This window comes from Oncorhynchus nerka, unplaced genomic scaffold (genome assembly GCF_034236695.1).
Source record: "Oncorhynchus nerka isolate Pitt River unplaced genomic scaffold, Oner_Uvic_2.0 unplaced_scaffold_419___fragment_1, whole genome shotgun sequence".
Taxonomy (NCBI): domain Eukaryota; kingdom Metazoa; phylum Chordata; class Actinopteri; order Salmoniformes; family Salmonidae; genus Oncorhynchus; species Oncorhynchus nerka.
The window spans coordinates 140,726-160,000 of NW_027040424.1; the positions used below are offsets into that span (position 1 = coordinate 140,726).

General features: G+C 46.2%; 1 protein-coding gene across 1 annotated transcript in view; it reads right to left on the reverse strand.

Moving 5' to 3' along the window:
• LOC115119841 (transmembrane protein 151B-like) overlaps positions 1–19,275 on the reverse strand; it is a 32,046-nt gene that overhangs the window by 2,435 nt on the left and 10,336 nt on the right. Inside the window, exons 4-6 of the mRNA XM_065016814.1 lie at positions 12,128–12,345; positions 10,875–11,001; positions 9,565–9,696 (exon numbers count right to left, since the gene is read on the reverse strand). Of these exons, the coding sequence (XP_064872886.1) occupies positions 9,565–9,696; positions 10,875–11,001; positions 12,128–12,345 (477 nt within the window). The remainder of the gene's footprint in view (positions 1–9,564; positions 9,697–10,874; positions 11,002–12,127; positions 12,346–19,275) is intronic.

Here is a 19,275-nt window from a genome sequence, read left to right on the forward strand (position 1 = left end):
GAGGGGTTACAGGGGTAATGTAGAGGGGTTACAGGGGTAATGTAGAGGGGTTACAGAGAGACAGGTTACAGGGGTAATGTAGAGGGGTTACAGGGGTAATGTAGAGGGGTTACAGAGAGACAGGTTACAGGGGTAATGTAGAGGGGTTACAGGGGTAATGTAGAGAGGTTACAGAGAGACAGGTTACAGGGGTAATGTAGAGGGGTTACAGGGGTAATGTAGAGGGGGTAATGTAGAGGGGTTACAGAGAGACAGGTTACAGGGGTAATGTAGAGGGTTACAGGGGTAATGTAGAGGGGTTACAGGGGTAATGTAGAGGGGTTACAGAGAGACCGGTTACAGGGGTAATGTAGAGGGGTTACAGGGGTAATGTAGAGGGGTTACATGGGTCATGTAGAGGGGTTACAGAGAGACAGGTTACAGGGGTAATGTAGAGGGGTTACAGGGGTAATGTAGAGAGGTTACAGAGAGACAGGTTACAGGGGTAATGCAGAGGGGTTACAGAGAGACAGGTTACAGGGGTAATCTAGAGGGGTTACAGGGGTAATGTAGAGGGTTATAGGGGTAATGTAGAGGGGTTACAGGGGTCATGTAGAGGGGTTACAGAGAGACAGGTTACAGGGGTAATGTAGAGGGGTTACAGGGGTAATGTAGAGGGGTTACAGAGAGACAGGTTACAGGGGTAATGTAGAGGGGTTACAGGGGTAATGTAGAGGGGTTACAGGGGTCATGTAGAGGGGTTACAGAGAGACAGGTTACAGGGGTAATGTAGAGGGGTTACAGGGGTAATGTAGAGGGGTTACAGAGAGACAGGTTACAGGGGTAATGTAGAGGGGTTACAGGGAGACAGGTTACATGGGTAATGTAGAGGGGTTACAGGGAGACAGGTTACAGGGGTAATGTAGAGGGGTTACAGGGGTAATGTAGAGGGGTTACAGAGAGACAGGTTACAGGGGTAATGTATAGGGGTTACAGTGGTAATGTAGAGGGGTTACAGGGGTAATGTAGAGATGTTACAGAGAGACAGGTTACAGGGGTAATGTAGAGGGGTTACAGGGGTAATGTAGAGGGGTTACAGGGGTAATGTAGAGGGGTTACAGAGAGACAGGTTACAGGGGTAATGTAGAGGGGTTACAGAGAGACAGGTTACAGGGGTAATGTAGAGGGGTTACAGGGGTAATGTAGAGGGATTACAGGGGTAATGTAGAGGGGTTACAGGGGTAATGTAGAGGGGTTACAGAGAGACAGGTTACAGGGGTAATGTAGAGGGGTTACAGGGGTCATGTAGAGGGGTTACAGGGGTCATGTAGTGGGGTTACAGAGAGACAGGTTACAGGGGTAATGTAGAGGGGTTACAGGGGTAATGTAGAGGGGTTACAGGGGTAATGTAGAGGGGTTAGAGAGAGACAGGTTACAGGGGTAATGTAGAGGGGTTACAGAGAGACAGGTTACAGGGGTAATGTAGAGGGGTTACATGGGTAATGTAGAGGGGTTACAGGGGTAATGTAGAGAGGTTACAGGGGTAATGTAAAGGGGTTACAGAGAGACAGGTTACAGGACACCCGTTGTTATCTTAGCTATCTCTCCCAATCAACACCTGTGATTGCTTTATGCCTCGCTTTATGTCTCTCTCAAATGTCAATATGACTTGTATACTGTTGTTTATGATAGTTATCATTATTTTAGTTTACTGCGGAGCCCCTAGTTCCACTCTACATGCCTCAGATACCTCCTCCCACACATGCTGTCATCTCACCCATCATAACTACGTCCAGAGATGCAATCGCTCTTATCGTCACTCATTGCCTGGGTTTACCTCCACTGTACGTACCCACACCCTACCATACCCCTGTCTGTACATTATGCCCTGAACCTATCCCACCACGATCAGAAATCTGCTCCTTTTATTCTCTGTCCCCAACGCACTAGACGACCAGTTTTGATAGCCTTTAGCCGTACCCTCATCATACTCCTCCTCTGTTCCTGTGGTGAAGTAGAGGTTAACCCAGACCCTGCGTGTCCCCAGCTGCTCTCATTTGTTGACTTCTGTAACCGAAAAAGGTTTCATGCATGTCAACATCAGAAGCCTGCTGCTTAACCTCTTCAACCTATGGGGGCGCTATGTCATTATTGGATAAAAAAACGTGCCCGTTTTAAGCGCAATATTTTGTCACGAAAAGATGCTCGACTATGAATATAATTGCCAGTGTTGGAAAGAAAACACTCTAACGTTTTCAAAACTGCAAAGATATTATCTGTGAGTACCCCAGAACTGATCTTACAGGCGAAACCAAGATGAAACTTCAAACAGGAAATGAACAGGATTTTTGACGCTGTGTTTTACTAACGTCTCCTTATATGGCTGTGAATATGTGGTGAACGAGCTTATGCGCTCTGCCGTTCATCCAAGATGTCTGCAGCATTGTGGCGTATTTGTAGGCATATCATTGGAAGATTGGCCATAAGAGACTACATTTGCCAGGGGGCCGTCTGGTGTCCTTTGTCTAAATTGGTGCGCAATTGTCAGTAACACTCATTTTGCCATGGGATACAGAAGCAGAAGCACACTTCCAGGAACGATACATCATTGAAGAGATATGTAGAAAAACACCTTGAAGATTGATTCTAAACAACGTTTGCCATGTTTCAGTCGATATTATGGAGTTATTTTGGAAAAAGTTCGGCGTTTTTATAACTGAATTTTCGTTTTTTTTTTGGTAGCCAAACATGACGCAGAAAACGGACCGATTTCTCCTGCACAAATAATCTTTCAGGAAAACTGAACATTTGCCATCTAACTGAGAGTCTCCTCATTGAAAACATCCGAAGTTCTTCAAAGGTAAATGATTTGTTGAATGTTTTTGCTGGTTTTTGTGAAAATGTTGCCTGGTGATGCTAACGCTAAATGCTAACGCTAAATGCTAACGCTAAATGCTAATGCTAACGCTAAATGCTAATGCTAACGCTAAATGCTAATGCTAACGCTAAATGCTAAATGCTAGTTTTGCTATGGTAGAGAAGCATATTTTTGAAAATCTGAGATGACAGTGTTGTTAACAAAAGGATAAGCATGAGAGCTAGCATATTGATTTAATTTAATTTGCGATTTTCATGAATAGTTAACGTTGCGTTATGGTAATGGGCTTGAGGCTGTAGTCATGATCCCGGATCCGGGTTGGCTCGACGCAAGAAGTTAAGTTTGTTTTACTCACTGCTTTAGTACACTCCCTGATTCCTGGCTTGAGAAGGCAACCAAAAATTATGAGATTTCCATCCCCAACTACAACATTTTCCATCAAGATAGAACTGCCAAAGGGGGAGGAGTTGCAATCTACTGCAGAGATAGCCTGCAAAGTTCTGTCATACTTTGCAGGTCTATGCCCAAAAAGTTTGAGCTTCTAATTTTAAAAATGAATCTCTCCAGAAATAAGTCTCTCAGTGTTGCTGCCTGTTCTATACCCCCCTCAGCTCCCAGCTGTGCCCTGGACACCATACGTGAATTACACATCTACAGTTGAAGTCGGAAGTGTACATACACTTAGGATAGAGTCATTAAAACTCGTTTTTCAACCACTCCACAAATGTCTTGTTAACGAACTATAGTTTTGGCAAGTCGGTTAGGACATCTACTTTGTGCATGACACAAGTAATTGTTCCAACAATTGTTTACAGACAGATTATTTCACTTATAATTCACTGTATCACAATTCCAGTGGGTCAGAAGTTTACATACACTAAATTGACTGTGCCTTTAAACAGCTTGGAAAATTCCAGAAAATGTTGTCATGGCTTTAGAAGCTTCTGATAGGCTAATTGGCATAATTTGAGTCAATTGGAGGTGTACCTGTGGATGTATAACAAGGCCTAACTTCAAACTCAGTGCCCCTTTGCGTGACATGGGAAAATCAAAAGAAATCAGCAAGACCTCAGAAAAATATGGTAGACCTCCACAAGTATGGCTCATCCTTAGGAGCAATTTCCAAATGCCTGAAGGCACCACGTTCATCTGTACAAACAATAGTATGCAAGTATAAACACCATGGGTCCGTGCAGCCGTCATACCGCTCAGGAAGGAGAAGCGTTCTGTCTCCTAGAGATGAACGCACTTTGGTGCGAAAAATGCAACTCAATCCCAGAACAACAGCAAAGGACCTTGTGAAGATGCTGGAGGAAACAGGTACAAAAGTATCTATATCCACAGTAAAACGAGTCCTATATCAACATCAACTGAAAGTCCGTTCAGCAAGGAAGAAGCCACTGCTCCAAAACCGCCATAAAAAAAGCCAGATTACGGTTTGCAACTGCACATGGGGACAAAGATCATACTCTTTGGAGAAATGTACTCTGGTCTGATGAAACAAAAATAGAACTGTTTGGCCATAATGACCATCTTTATGTTTGGAGGAAAAGGGGGGAGGCTTGCAAGCCGAAGAACACCATCCCATCCGTGAAGCATGGGGGTGGCAGCATCATGTTGTGGGGGTTCTTTGCTGCAGGAGGGACTAGTGCACTTCACAAAATAGATGGCATCACGAAGGAGGAAAATGATGTGGATATATTGAAGCAACATCTCAAGACATCAGTCAGAAAGTTAAAGCTTGTTCGCATATGGGTCTTCCAAATGAACAATGACCCAAGCATACTTCCAAAGTTGTGGTAAAATGGCTTAAGGACAACAAAGTCAAGGTATTGGAATGGTCATCACAAAGCCCTGACCTCAATCCTATAAAAGAATGTGCGAGCAAGGAGGCCTACAAACCTTACTCAGTTACACCAGTTCTGTCAGGAGAAATGGGCCAAAATTCACCCAACTTATTGTGGGAAGTTTGTGGAAGGCTACCTGCAACTTTTGACCCAAGTTAAACAATTTAAAGGCAATGCTACCAAATACTAATTGAGTGTATGTAAACTTTTGACCCACTGGGAATGTGAATAAATAAATAAAAGCTGAAATAAATAATTCTCTCTTCTATTCTTCTGATATTTCGCATTCTTAAAATAAAGTGTTGATCCTAACTGACCTAAAACAGGGAATTTTTACTATGATTAAATGTCAGGAATTGTGAAACTGAGTTTAAATGTATTTGGCTAAGGTATATGTAAACTTCCGACCTCAACTGTATCTTCAGAGTTCGTTCTGTTAGGTGACCTAAACTGGGATATGCTTAACACCCCGGCAGTACTACAATCTAAAATAGATGCCCTCAATCTCACACAAATTACCAAGGAACCCACCAGGTACAACCCTAAATCTGTAAACACGGGCACCCTCATAGATACTATCCTGACCAACTTGCCCTCTGACCAAATATACCTCTGCTGTTTTCAATCAGGATCTCAGCGATCACTGCCTCATTGCCTGCATCCGTAATGGGTCCGCGGTCAAACGACCACTCCTCATCACTGTCAAACGCTCCCTAAAACACTTCTGCGAGCAGGCCTTTCTAATCGACCTGGCCCGGGTATCCTCATCCCGTCAGTCGAGGATGCCTGGTCATTCTTTAAAAGTAATTTCCTTGCCATCTTAAATAAGCATGCCCCTTTCAAAAAATGTAGAACTAAGAGCAGATATAGCCCTTGGTTCACTCCAGACCTGACTGCCCTTGACCAGCACAAAAACATCCTGTGGCGGACTGCAATAGCATCGAATAGTCCCCGCGATATATAACTTTTCAGGGAAGTCAGGAACCAATACACGCTGTCAGTCAGGAAAGCGAAGGCTAGCTTTTTCAATCAGAAATGTGCATCCTGTAGCTCTAACTCCCAAAAGTTCTGGGACACTGTAAATTCCATGGAGAATAAGAGCACCTCCTCCCAGCTGCCCACTGCACTGAGGCTAGGTAACACTGTCACCACTGATAAATTCACAATAATCAAGAATTTCAGTAAGCATTTCTCTATGGCTGGCCATGCTTTCCTCCTGGCTTCCCCAACCCTGGCCAACAGCTCCGCACCCCCACAGCTACGTGCCCAAGCCTCCCCAGCATCTCCTTCACCCAAATCCAGATAGCAGATGTTTTGAAAGAGCTGCAAAACCTGGACCCATACAAATCAGCTGGGCTAGAAAATCTGGACCCTCACTTTCTAAAATTATCCGCCTCCATTGTTGCAACCCCTATTACCAGTCTGTTCAACCTCTTTTTCGTATCGTCCAAGATCCCTAAAGATTGGAAAGCTGCTGCGGCCATGCCCCTCTTCAAATGGGGTGACACTCTAGACCAAACTGTTATAGACCTACAGTATATCTATCCTGCCCTGCCTTTCTAAAGTCTTCGAAAGCCAAGTTAATAAACAGATCACTGAGCATTTCGAATCCCACCGTACCTTCTCCGCTGTGCAATCCGGTTTCCGAGCTGGTCACGGGTGCACCTCAGCCACGCTCAAGGTACTAAACGATATCATAACCACCGTCGATAAAAGACAGTACTGTGCAGCCGTCTTCATCGACCTGGCCAAGGCTTTTGAATCTGTCAATCGCCGTATTCTTATCGGCAGACTCGATAGCCTTGGTTTTTCAAATGACTGCCTCGTCTTATTCACCAACTACTTCTCAGACAGAGTTCAGTGTGTCAAATCGGAGGACCTGTTGTCTGGACCTCTGGCAGTCTCTATGGGGGTACCACTGGGTTCAATTCTCGGGCTGAGATATATCAACAATGTTGCTCTTGCTGCGGGTGATTCCCTGATCCACCTCTACGCAGACGATACCATTCTGTAAACATCTGGCCCTTCTTTGGACACTGTTAACTAACCTCCAAACGAGCTTCAATGCCATACAACACTCCTTCCGTGGCCTCCAACTGCTCTTAAACGCTAGTAAAACTAAATGCATGCTTTTCAACCGTTTGCTGCCTACACCCGCCCAGCATCACTACTCTGGACCATTCCAACTTAGAATATCTGGACAACTACAAATACCTAGGTGTCTGGCTAGACTGTAAACTCTCCTTCCAGACTCATATTAGACATCTCCAATCCAAAATAATTAAATCTAGAATCGGCTTCCTATTTCGCAACAATCCTCGATCCTCGGCGATATCATTTACAAAATAGCCTCCTATACCCTACTCGGCAAACTGGATGCAGTCTATCACAGTGCCATCCGTTTTGTCATCAAAGCTCCATACACCACCCACCCACCACTGCGACCTGTATGCTCTCGTCGGCTGGCCCTCGCTACATATTCGTCGCCAGACCCACTGAATCCAGGTCATCTATAAGTCTTTGCTAGGTAAAGCTCCGCCTTATCTCAGCTCACTGGTCACGATAACAACACCCACCCGTAGCACCCGCTCCAGCAGGTATATTTCACTGGCCATCCCCAAAGCCAACACTTCCTTTGGCCGCCTTTCCTTCCAGTTCTCTGCAGCCAATGACTGGAACTAATTGAAAAAAATCGCTGAAGCTGGAGACTTATATTTCCCTCACAAACTTTAATCTTCAACTGTCTGAGCAGCTAACTGATCGCTGCAGCTGTACATAGCCCATCTGTAAATAGCCCATCCGTAAATAGCCCATCCAATCTACCTATCTCATCCCCAGCTCCGTCTTGCCAAGGTGGCGAATCGCATCTCTGCATGTCTGGCAGACATATCAGTGTGGATGACGGATCACCACCTCAAGCTGAACCTCGGCAAGACGGAGCTGCTCTTCCTCCTGGGGAAGGACTGCCCGTTCCATGATCTCGCCATCACGGTTGACAACTCCATCGTGTCCTCCTCCCAGAGCGCTAAGAACCTTGGCGTGATCCTGGACAACACCCTGTCGTTCTCTACTAACATCAAGGCGGTGGCCCGTTCCTGTAGGTTCATGCTCTACAACATCCGCAGAGTACGACCCTGCCTCACACAGGAAGCGGCGCAGGTCCTAATCCAGGCACTTGTCATCTCCCGTCCAGTACCTCCAGGCTCTGATCAGGCCCTACACCCAAACAAGGGCACTGCGTTCATCCACCTCTGGCCTGCTCGCCTCCCTACCACTGAGGAAGTACAGTTCCCGCTCAGCCCAGTCAAAACTGTTCGCTGCTCTGGCCCCCCAATGGTGGAACAAACTCCCCCACGACGCCAGGACAGCGGAGTCAATCACCACCTTCCGAAGACACCTGAAACCCCACCTCTTTAAGGAATACCTAGGATAGGATAAAGTAATCCTTCTCACCCCCTTAAAAGACTTAGATGCACTATTGTAAAGTGGCTGTTCCACTGGATGTCATAAGGTGAAAGCACCAATTTGTAAGTCGCTCTGGATAAGAGCGTCTGCTAAATTACTTAAATGTAAATGTAAAATATTGTTTCTATTTACTTTTCTGCTCTTTTGCACACCAGTATTTCTACTTGTACATCATCATCTGCTCATCTATCACTCCAGTGTTAATTTGCTAAATTGTAATTACTTTGCTACTATGGCCTATTTATTGCCTTACTTCATGCTATTTGCACACACTGTATATAGAGTTAATTTTTTTTCTATTGTGTTATTGACTGTACGTTTGTTTATACCATGTGTAACTCTGTGTTGTTGTTCGTGTCACACTGCTTTGCTTTATCTTGTCCAGGTCGCAATTGTAAATGAGAACTTGTTCTCAACTAGCCTACCTGGTTAAATAAAGGTGGGAAAAATATATAATATAGAGGGGTTACAGAGAGACAGGTTACAGGAGTAATGTTGTATGGGGGGTAGAGAGGGACAGGTTACAGGGGTAATGTTGTATGGGGGTAGAGAGGGACAGGTTACAGGAGTAATGTTGTATGGGGGGTAGAGGGACAGGTTACAGGGGTAATGTTGTATGGGGGTAGAGAGGGACAGGTTACAGGAGTAATGTTGTATGGGGGTAGAGAGGACAGGTTACAGGGGTAATGTTGTATGGGGGGGGTAGAGAGGGACAGGTTACAGGAGTAATGTTGTATGGGGGTAGAGAGGGACAGGTTACAGGGGTAATGTTGTATGGGGGTAGAGAGGGACAGGTTACAGGGGTAATGTAGAGGGGTTACAGGGGTAATGTTGTATGGGGGGTACAGAGAGACAGGTTAGAGGGATAATGTTGTATGGGGGTAGAGAGGGACAGGTTACAGGGGTAATGTTTACAGGGGTATGCTGTATGGGGTAGAGAGGGACAGGTTACAGGGGTAATGTTGTATGGGCGGTACAGAGAGACAGGTTAGAGGGGTAATGTTGTATGGGGGTAGAGAGGGACATGTTCCAGGGGTAATGTTGTATGGGGGGTAGAGAGGGACATGTTACAGGGGTAATGTTGTATGGGGGTAGAGAGGGACAGGTTACAGGGGTAATGTTGTATGGGCGGTACAGAGAGACAGGTTAGAGGGGTAATGTTGTATGGGGGGTAGAGAGGGACATGTTCCAGGGGTAATGTTGTATGGGGGGTAGAGAGGGACATGTTACAGGGGTAATGTTGTATGGGGGGTAGAGAGGGACATGTTCCAGGGGTAATGTTGTATGGGGGGTAGAGAGAGACATGTTACAGGGGTAATGTTGTAGTGTAATTGAACTCAGAGCTGGAGGTGTGGGTTTTCACCCCTTCCTGCTAACCTGTGAGTGTATCCTTACCTGTGTGGTGGTATAAGCGTCTCCGTTGCGATACCTGGTCACCTGTCTGGTCCGTCTGACGTAGTGGTAACTGATGGCCTTCCACCAGATACAGGGAGTGGCCTGCTGGAGCTTTGTGACACGCTCATACACCTGGGGACACACACACAGTCAGTCTCCCCAACTCACCTGGACACACAGTCAGTCTCCCCAACTCACCTGGACACACAGTCAGTCTCCCCAACTCACCTGGACACACAGTCACAGTCAGTCTCCCCAACTCACCTGGACACACAGTCAGTCTCCCCAACTCACCTGGACACACAGTCACAGTCAGTCTCCCCAACTCACCTGGACACACAGTCACAGTCAGTCTCCCCAACTCACCTGGACACACAGTCCATCTCCCCAACTCACCTGGACACACAGTCAGTCTCCCCAACTCACCTGGACACACAGTCAGTCTCCCCAACTCACCTGGACACACAGTCAGTCTCCCCAACTCACCTGGACACACAGTCAGTCTCCCCAACTCACCTGGACACACAGTCAGTCTCCCCAACTCACCTGGACACACAGTCAGTCTCCCCAACTCACCTGGACACACAGTCAGTCTCCCCAACTCACCTGGACACACAGTCCGTCTCCCCAACTCACCTGGACACACAGTCAGTCTCCCCAACTCACCTGGACACACAGTCACAGTCAGTCTCCCCAACTCACCTGGACACACAGTCACAGTCAGTCTCCCCAACTCACCTGGACACACAGTCAGTCTCCCCAACTCACCTGGACACACAGTCAGTCTCCCCAACTCACCTGGACACACAGTCAGTCTCCCCAACTCACCTGGACACACAGTCACAGTCAGTCTCCCCAACTCACCTGGACACACAGTCAGTCTCCCCAACTCACCTGGACACACAGTCAGTCTCCCCAACTCACCTGGACACACAGTCAGTCTCCCCAACTCACCTGGACACACACACACACAGTCAGTCTCCTCAACTCACCTGGACACACACACACACACAGTCAGTCTCCTCAACTCACCTGGACACACACACACAGTCAGTCTCCCCAGTCTCCCAACTCACCTGGACACACAGTCAGTCTCCCCAACTCACCTGGACACACAGTCAGTCTCACCAACTCACCTGGACACACAGTCAGTCTCCCCAACTCACCTGGACACACAGTCAGTCTCCCCAACTCACTCTACTAAACACCCCTTGCCCACTTTACCAAAGCCAATTAGATTTCCCCAAAATAACAACAGATAGGGACACACAATGAGAGTCTCAACCAAAATGAAAGTCAAAGTCACGTACCTCTGCCGTCTCCGCGTGAGCCAAAATGGCGGTCTTGGAGTAACAGTGCCAGCATTCCACTAGATACACCACATACAGCATAGCTAGGAAGGCTAGAGGAATATACACATAACCACTGGAACATGGGCTGTAGAAGAGGGAGAAGAGAGGAGGGGGGAGGGAGAGAGAGAGAGGAGGGGGAGAGAGAGAGGGGAGAGAGAGGGGGGGGAGGGGGGGGAGAGGGGGAGAGAGAGAGAGAGAGAGAGAGAGAGAGGAGGGGGAGAGAGTGAGAGAGAGGAGGAGGGGGAGGGAGAGAGAGAGGAGGGAGAAAGAGAGAGAAAGGTCATGTTCATACAAACACAATCAAACTTTATTTAAAAGTTCGGATGGACCATCCATATGGATGGTGTGACGGAATTGTGGAGCCTCTGGAGGCAGACAGAGGCCAAACTGAGCTCTGTACCGCATCGCCGTGCGCCACCCAAATGTTGTAACATGATTGGTTGACGGTAGGTGGGGGCGGGAAGTGTGAATGCCATGACTTCTGCAGAGACCGTATCGCAGTAAATGCAGAGGCTTTTAGGAATGTACAGATAGCCTCTTGAACTGGATGGAGGATACAAACACAATTCAACTTCAATTTAACTTTATTTAAAGTGCATTTAACTTTATTTAAAGTGTAATAAACTTTATTTAATGTCTATTCAACTTGATTTAAAAGAGAATTGAACTTTATTTAAAAGAAAATTGAACTTTATTTAAAAGAGAATATAACTTTATTTAAAAGAGAATTTAACTTTATTTAAAGTGCATTTAACTTTATTTAACCTGTATTTAACTTTATGTAAAGTGTATTTAACTTTATTTAAAAGAGAATTTAACTTGATTTAAATGTGTATTTAACTTTATTTAAAAGAGAATTTAACTTCATTTAAAAGAGAATGTAACTTTATTTAAATGTGTATTTAACTTTATTTAAAAGAGAATTTAACTTCATTTAAAAGAGAATGTAACTTTATTTAAATGTGTATTTAACTTTATTTAAAGTGTATTTAACTTTATTTAAAACCCCATTAACACTTATTTACAGCAGTAAAAACAAAACCATAAAAGCGATAAACAAAGCAACAAACGAGAAGAGACAATTAACATAAAACACAAAAGGGTCAAGTTAGAAAAGGAAGATTCCCTGAAGAACATTTCTTGAAGATTTGCTGTATTTTCTTTTTTTAGGGTAGTGGGAGACGACTGAAGTAAACGTAACACACACTAACCTGTCAAGGTGTAGTTGAGGCAAGCCAGAGGAGGCGGCGGTAGTGGCAGCCGTAGCCGAGACGACCACGTGCTCCCCGGAGCCCAGGACAGGCACACGGCAGACTGCACACCAACCCAGCATGGCAAAGCACCCGTACATGAGAAGAGTCAAGAGGAGGCACTTCCAGTGAGACTCACGACACAGAGAGGCGGCAAAGGACTTCTGGAGGGGACGCTGCTGTTAGGGGCGGGGGGGACGACGACGACAAAGTAAATAGCAAGTCCACTTCTATTGCAGTGTCATATAACACCAACAGCTATACTGCCCTACCAAGCAAAAAGGCAGTAACTATTCATAGTGTTGAACTGAGAATTTTTTTATTTATTTACCTTGGTTTTCACAGTACCTTTATACAGTTAACATGACCCCCACTCCTAAACACAATTATTTATTTAATAGAGGCAGGATACTTGTCCGCCTGATTAAGCACGTATTTAATGTTGCAAAAATGACATTAACTCATTTTCGAACCAAATGAGCAGTTACTGCCCTTTTTTTTGCTTGGTAGGGCAGCATAGATCTCTGTGAGTGATAATCTCTGTGAGTGATAATGTTGTAATCCCTCACAGACCACAGATTACAGCAGCAGACACTGGTGTTATGTTAGAGGGGAGAGGACTCATAATTCAAATATTTACATTTACATTTACATTTAAGTCATTTAGCAGACGCTCTTATCCAGAGCGACTTACAAATTGGTGCTTTCACCTTATGACATCCAGTGGACATCCAAATATCACATCAACACACAATGATAATGTTGTAATCCCTCGTAAAGCCCAAAACAATTACAGGACAGAGTGAAGATTAGAGTCCCCCACCCCCACCACACACACACACACACACACCTCTCCTATCTGTGTTTCTCTGTGTGTGTGTGGGGGGGGGGGTTGAGAGAGTCCATTTCCTGAGTGTGTAACCTTAGATGCTCCAGCAACACACAACATATAGGCATGGTGTGTGTGTGTGTGTGTGTGTGTGTGTGTGTGTACACAAAGTAGTTATCAGCCACCGTCATCAATACTCACATTGGAGGAAGTGTATCTGGTGTGATTTAATGCAGGGCTGGATTGAAATCCTGCACACACGTCAATTTCACTCAGAAATTACAATAATATTTAGCCATGTTGCTCACAAAACACACTCAAGAGTCCTCAGATCTGACATTTGCAGTGTGTGTGTGTGTGTGTGTGTGTGTGTGTGTGTGTGTGTGTGTGTGCGATCATCCATGTGTTGAGAAGGTTCTGGTTCTAATGGAAACCTCTGTCCATAATGTGGTCGATAAGGGCCAGGTGCTGCCGTCGCTAAGGGCCAGGTGCTGCCGTCGCTAAGGGCCAGGTGCTGCCGTCGCTAAGGGCCAGGTGCTGCCGTCGCTAAGGGCCAGGTGCTGCCGTCGCTAAGGGCCAGGTGCTGCCGTCGCTAAGGGCCAGGTGCTGCCGTCGCTAAGGGCCAGGTGCTGCCGTCGCTAAGGGCCAGGTGCTGCCGTCGCTAAGGGCCAGGTGCTGCCGTCGCTAAGGGCCAGGTGCTGCCGTCGCTAAGCGCCAGGTGATGCCGTCGCTAAGCGCTAGGTGATGCCGCCGCAAATGGCCAGGTGATGCCGTCGCTAAGCGCCAGGTGCTGCCGTCGCTAAGGGCCAGGTAATGTGGTCACGAAGGGCCAGGTTTTGCAGTTGCTAAGGGCCAGGTATTGCGGTCGCTAAGGGCCAGGTGATGCCGTCGCTAAGGGCCAGGTAATGTGGTCACTAAGTGCCAGGTTTTGCAGTCGCTAAGGGCCAGGTAGAAACACTAGAAGTAGTGCAATATTTAGATGTTAACCACTTACCTGACCCTAACCTTAACTAGTCTTACCTGACCCTAACCTTATAAATTGTATCTAGTCTAACCTGACCCTAACCTGTGTGTGTGTGTTGAATACAGTATAGTATCCTTCATTGCCTTATCTATCCATCATGAGCTAAGTGCACTAGCACAGACATGCACAAACATACACTGTCTAAGTGCTTCTTATAAAAACCCACTTTCCCACAGCAGAGATGTCATTTGTTCATGCTGCTACGAGCACAGTGAATTATTTAAACCCACACACACACACGCTCTCCCAGACCTATCCCAATCTGACTGACATCTAGAAGTGAGATACACAGTACTGGGTGGTCTCTCTCACTCTGTTTGTGTTGTCTGGGTTATGTTGTTGTCAGCGTTACGTTGTTGTCTAGGTTACGTTGTTGTCTTGGTTACATTGTTGTCTTGTCCGGGTTACGTTGTTGTCATGGTCACGTTGTTGTCTTGGTTTGTCTTGGTTACATTGTTGTCTTGGTTACGTCGTTGTCTTGGTTACGTCGTTGTCTTGGTTACATTGTTGTCTTGGTTACATTGTTGTCTTGGTTACGTCTTTGTCTTGGTTATGTCGTGGTCTTGGTTATGGATGGAGGGAGGTAGGAAGGCAAGGAAACGACAGAACAGATGAAGAAAGAGAATGACACTAGTGCCCTCGCCAGATGTCCAGTCAGCACAACTATCCTTCCCTTTCCATCTCCCTCTTTCCTCTCTCTCCATCCTTCGCTCCAACCCTGCACTATGCAGAGACTAGCTGCAACAGCTCTGATAACTCAAACACACGTACACACTGTTTAACTGTTTCACTGCTGACTGGCATGAGCTTTCTGTGAGAGGTGCTGAAAATGAAGGGAATACTATACCTCTCTATCCATCTACTCAATTCAATTTCAATTCAAGGGCTTTATTGGCATGGGAAACATGTGTTAACATTGCCAAAGCAAGTGAGGTAGACAACATACAAAGTGAATATATAAGGTGAAAAACAACAAAAACTACTCTCTATCCATCTACTCTCTCTATCCCCCTCTCTATCTATCTACTCTCTCTATCCCCCTCTCTATCCATCTACTCTCTATCCATCTACTCTCTATCCATCTACTCTCTATCCCCCTCTCTATCTATCTACTCTCTCTATCCCCCTCTCTATCCATCTACTCTCTATCCATCTACTCTCTATCCCCCTCTCTATCTATCTACTCTCTCCATCCCCCTCTCTATCCATCTACTCTCTATCCATCTACTCTCTCCACCCCCCTCTCTTTCCATCCCCCTCTCTCTCCATCTCCCCTCTCTCTCTCTACCCCCTCTCTCTCTCCACCCCCCTTTCTCCATTCTCTCTCTGGCTCTCTTTCTATTGATCAGTTTATAAAAGGAACCAGAGAAAACTCAGAAAGCTGAAAGTGACAGGGAGAGGAGAGAGTAGGATAGTATAGAGAAAGAGACCAGAAGAGAGAGTAGGTCAGTAGAGAGACCAGAAGAGAGAGTAGGATAGTAGAGAGAGAGAGAGACCAGAAGAGAGAGTAGGTTAGTAGAGAGAGAGAGAGACCAGAAGAGAGAGCAGGTTAGTAGAGAGAGAGAGAGAGAGACCAGAAGAGAGAGCAGGTTAGTAGAGAGAGAGAGAGAGAGAGAGAGAGACCAGAAGAGAGAGCAGGTTAGTAGAGAGAGAGAGACCAGAAGAGAGAGTAGGATAGTAGAGAGAGACCATAAGAGAGAGTAGGATAGTAGAGAGAGAGACCAGAAGAGAGAGTAGGTTAGTGGAGAGAGAGAGACCAGAAGAGAGAGTAGGATAGTAGAGAGAGAGAGACCAGAAGAGAGAGTAGGTTAGTAGAGAGAGAGACCAGAAGAGAGAGTAGGATAGTAGAGAGAGACCAGAAGAGAGAGTAGGTTAGTGGAGAGAGAGAGACCAGAAGAGAGAGTAGGATAGTAGAGAGAGAGAGACCAGAAGAGAGAGTAGGTTAGTAGAGAGAGAGACCAGAAGAGAGAGTAGGATAGTAGAGAGAGACCAGAAGAGAGAGTAGAGACAGAAGAAAGAGCAGGTAGAGAGACCAGAAGAGAGAGTAGGAGTAGTAGAGAGAGAGAGAGACCAGAAGAGAGAGTAGGTTAGTAGAGAGAGAGACCAGAAGAGAGAGTAGGTTAGTAGAGAGAGAGAGAGACCAGAGAGAGAGTATGTTAGAAGAGAGAGTTAGGATTAGTAGAGAGAGAGACCAGAAGAGAGAGCAGGTTAGTAGAGAGAGAGAGAGACCAGAGAGAGAGCAGGTACCAGAAAAGAGAGCAGGTTAGTAGAGGGAGAGAGAGACCAGAAGAGAGAGAGGTTAGTAGAGAGAGAGAGAGAGACCAGAAGAGAGAGCAGGTTAGTAGAGAGAGAGACCAGAAGACCATTAGAGAGAGACAGGTTAGTCCAGAGAGAGAGACCAGAAGAAGAGAGCAGGTTAGTAGAGAGAGAGAGAGAGTAGGGGAGTAGAGAGAGAGACCAGAAGAGAGAGTATGTTAGTAGAGAGAGAACAGGTTAGTAGAGAGAGAGAGACCAAAAGAGAGAGCAGGTTAGTAGAGAGAGAGACCAGAAGAGAGAGCAGGTTAGTAGAGAGAGAGAGAGACGAGAAGAGAGAGCAGGTTAGTAGAGAGAGAGAGAGACCAGAAGAGAGAGTAGGTTAGTAGAGAGAGAGAGACCAGAAGAGAGACCAGGTTAGTAGACAGAGAGAGAGCAGGCTAGTAGAGAGAGAGAGAGCAGGTTAGTAGAGAGAGAGAGACCAGAAGAGAGAGCAGGTTAGTAGAGAGAGAGACCAGAAGAGAGAGTAGGATAGTAGAGAGAGAGACCAGAAGAGAGAGTAGGATAGTAGAGAGAGACCAGAAGAGAGAGAGTAGGACAGTAGAGAGAGAGAGACCAGAAGAGAGAGTAGGATAGTAGAGAGAGAGAGAGAGACCAGAAGAGAGAGTAGGTTAGTAGAGAGAGAGACCAGAAGAGAGAGCAGGTTAGAGGGAGAGAGAGAGAGAGAGAGACCAGAAGAGAGAGTAGGACAGTGTAGAGAGAGAGAGACCAGAAGAGAGAGTAGGATAGTAGAGAGAGAGAGACCAGAAGAGAGAGTAGGATAGTAGAGAGAGAGACCAGAAGAGAGAGCAGGTTAGTAGAGAGAGAGAGACCAGAAGAGAGAGTAGGATAGTAGAGAGAGAGAGACCAGAAGAGAGAGTAGGTTAGTAGAGAGAGACCAGAAGAGAGAGTAGAGAGAGAGAGAGAGACCAGAAGAGAGAGTAGGTTAGTAGGTTAGTAGAGAGAGAGACCAGAAGAGAGAGTAGGATAGTAGAGAGAGACCATAAGAGAGAGTAGGATAGTAGAGAGAGAGACCAGAAGAGAGAGTAGGTTAGTGGAGAGAGAGAGACCAGAAGAGAGAGTAGGATAGTAGAGAGAGAGAGACCAGAAGAGAGAGTAGGTTAGTAGAGAGAGAGACCAGAAGAGAGAGTAGGCTAGTAGAGAGAGACCAGAAGAGAGAGTAGGTTAGTGGAGAGAGAGACCAGAAGAGAGAGTAGGATAGTAGAGAGAGAGAGAGACCAGAAGAGAGAGTTAGGTTAGTAGAGAGAGAGACCAGAAGAGAGAGGTTAGGAGAGAGACCAGAAGAGAGAGTAGTAGAGAGAGACCAGAAGAGAGAGAGTAGGAGAGCAGGTTAGTAGAGAGAGAGAGACCAGAAGAGAGAGTAGGATAGTAGAGAGAGAGAGAGACCAGAAGAGAGAGTAGGTTAGTAGAGAGAGAGACCAGAAGAGAGAGTAGGATAGTAGAGAGAGAGAGACCAGAAGAGAGAGTAGGATAGTAGAGAGAGAGAGACCAGAAGAGAGAGTAGGATAGTAGAGAGAGAGACCAGAAGAGAGAGCAGGTTAGTAGAGAGAGAGAGAGAGAGAGAGAGAGAGAGAGAGAGACCAGAAGAGAGCAGGTTAGTAGAGATACCAGAAAAGAGAGCAGGTTAGTAGAGGGAGAGAGAGACCAGAAGAGAGAGTAGGATAGTAGAGAGAGACCATAAAAGAGAGTAGGATAGTAGAGAGAGAGACCAGAAGAGAGAGCAGGTTAGTGGAGAGAGAGAGACCAGAAGAGAGAGGGTTAGTAGGAGAGAGAGAGAGAGAGACCAGAAGAGAGAGTAGGTTAGTAGAGAGAGAGACCAGAAGAGAGAGTAGGATAGTAGAGAGAGACCAGAAGAGAGAGTAGGTTAGTGGAGAGAGAGACCAGAAGAGAGAGCAGAAGAGAGAGGATAGTAGAGAGAGAGAGACCAGAAGAGAGGTTAGTAGAGAGAGAGAGAGACCAGAGGTTAGTAGAGAGAGAGACCAGAAGAGAGAGTAGGATAGTAGAGAGAGACCAGAAGAGAGAGTAGGTTAGTGGAGAGAGAGAGACCAGAAGAGAGAGTAGGATAGTAGAGAGAGAGAGACCAGAAGAGAGAGTAGGTTAGTAGAGAGAGAGACCAGAAGAGAGAGTAGGATAGTAGAGAGAGACCAGAAGAGAGAGTTAGTAGGAGAGAGAGACCAGAAGAGAGAGTAGAGAGAGAGAGAGAGAGACCAGAAGAGAGAGTAGGAGTAGTAGATAGAGAGAGAGAGAGACCAGAAGAGAGAGTAGGTTAGTAGAGAGAGAGACCAGAAGAGAGAGTAGGTTAGTGGAGATAGAAGAGAGAGTAGGAGAGTAGAGACCAGAAGAGAGAGTAGGATAGTAGAGAGAGAGAGAGACCAGAAGAGAGAGTAGGATAGTAGAGAGAGAGACCAGAAGAGAGAGCAGGTTAGTAGAGAGAGAGAGAGAGAGAGAGATACCAGAAAAGAGAGCAGGTTAGTAGAGGGAGAGAGAGACCAGAAGAGAGAGCAGGTTAGTAGAGAGAGAGAGAGACCAGAAGAGAGAGCAGGTTAGTAGAGAGAGAGAGAGACCATTAGAGAGAGCAGGTTAGTCGAGAGAGAGACCAGAAGAAAGAGCAGGTTAGTAGAGAGAGAGACCAGAAGAGAGAGTATGTTAGTAGAGAGAGAACAGGTTAGTAGAGAGAGAGAGAGACCAAAAGAGAGAGCAGGTTAGTAGAGAGAGAGAGACCAGAAGAGAGAGCAGGTTAGTAGAGAGAGAGAGAGACCAGAAGAGAGAGCAGGTTAGTAGAGAGAGAGAGAGAGACCAGAAGAGAGAGTAGGTTAGTAGAGAGAGAGAGACCAGAAGAGAGACCAGGTTAGTAGACAGAGAGAGAGCAGGTTAGTAGAGAGAGAGAGACCAGAAGAAAGAGCAGGTTAGTAGAGAGAGAGACCAGAAGAGAGAGTAGGTTAG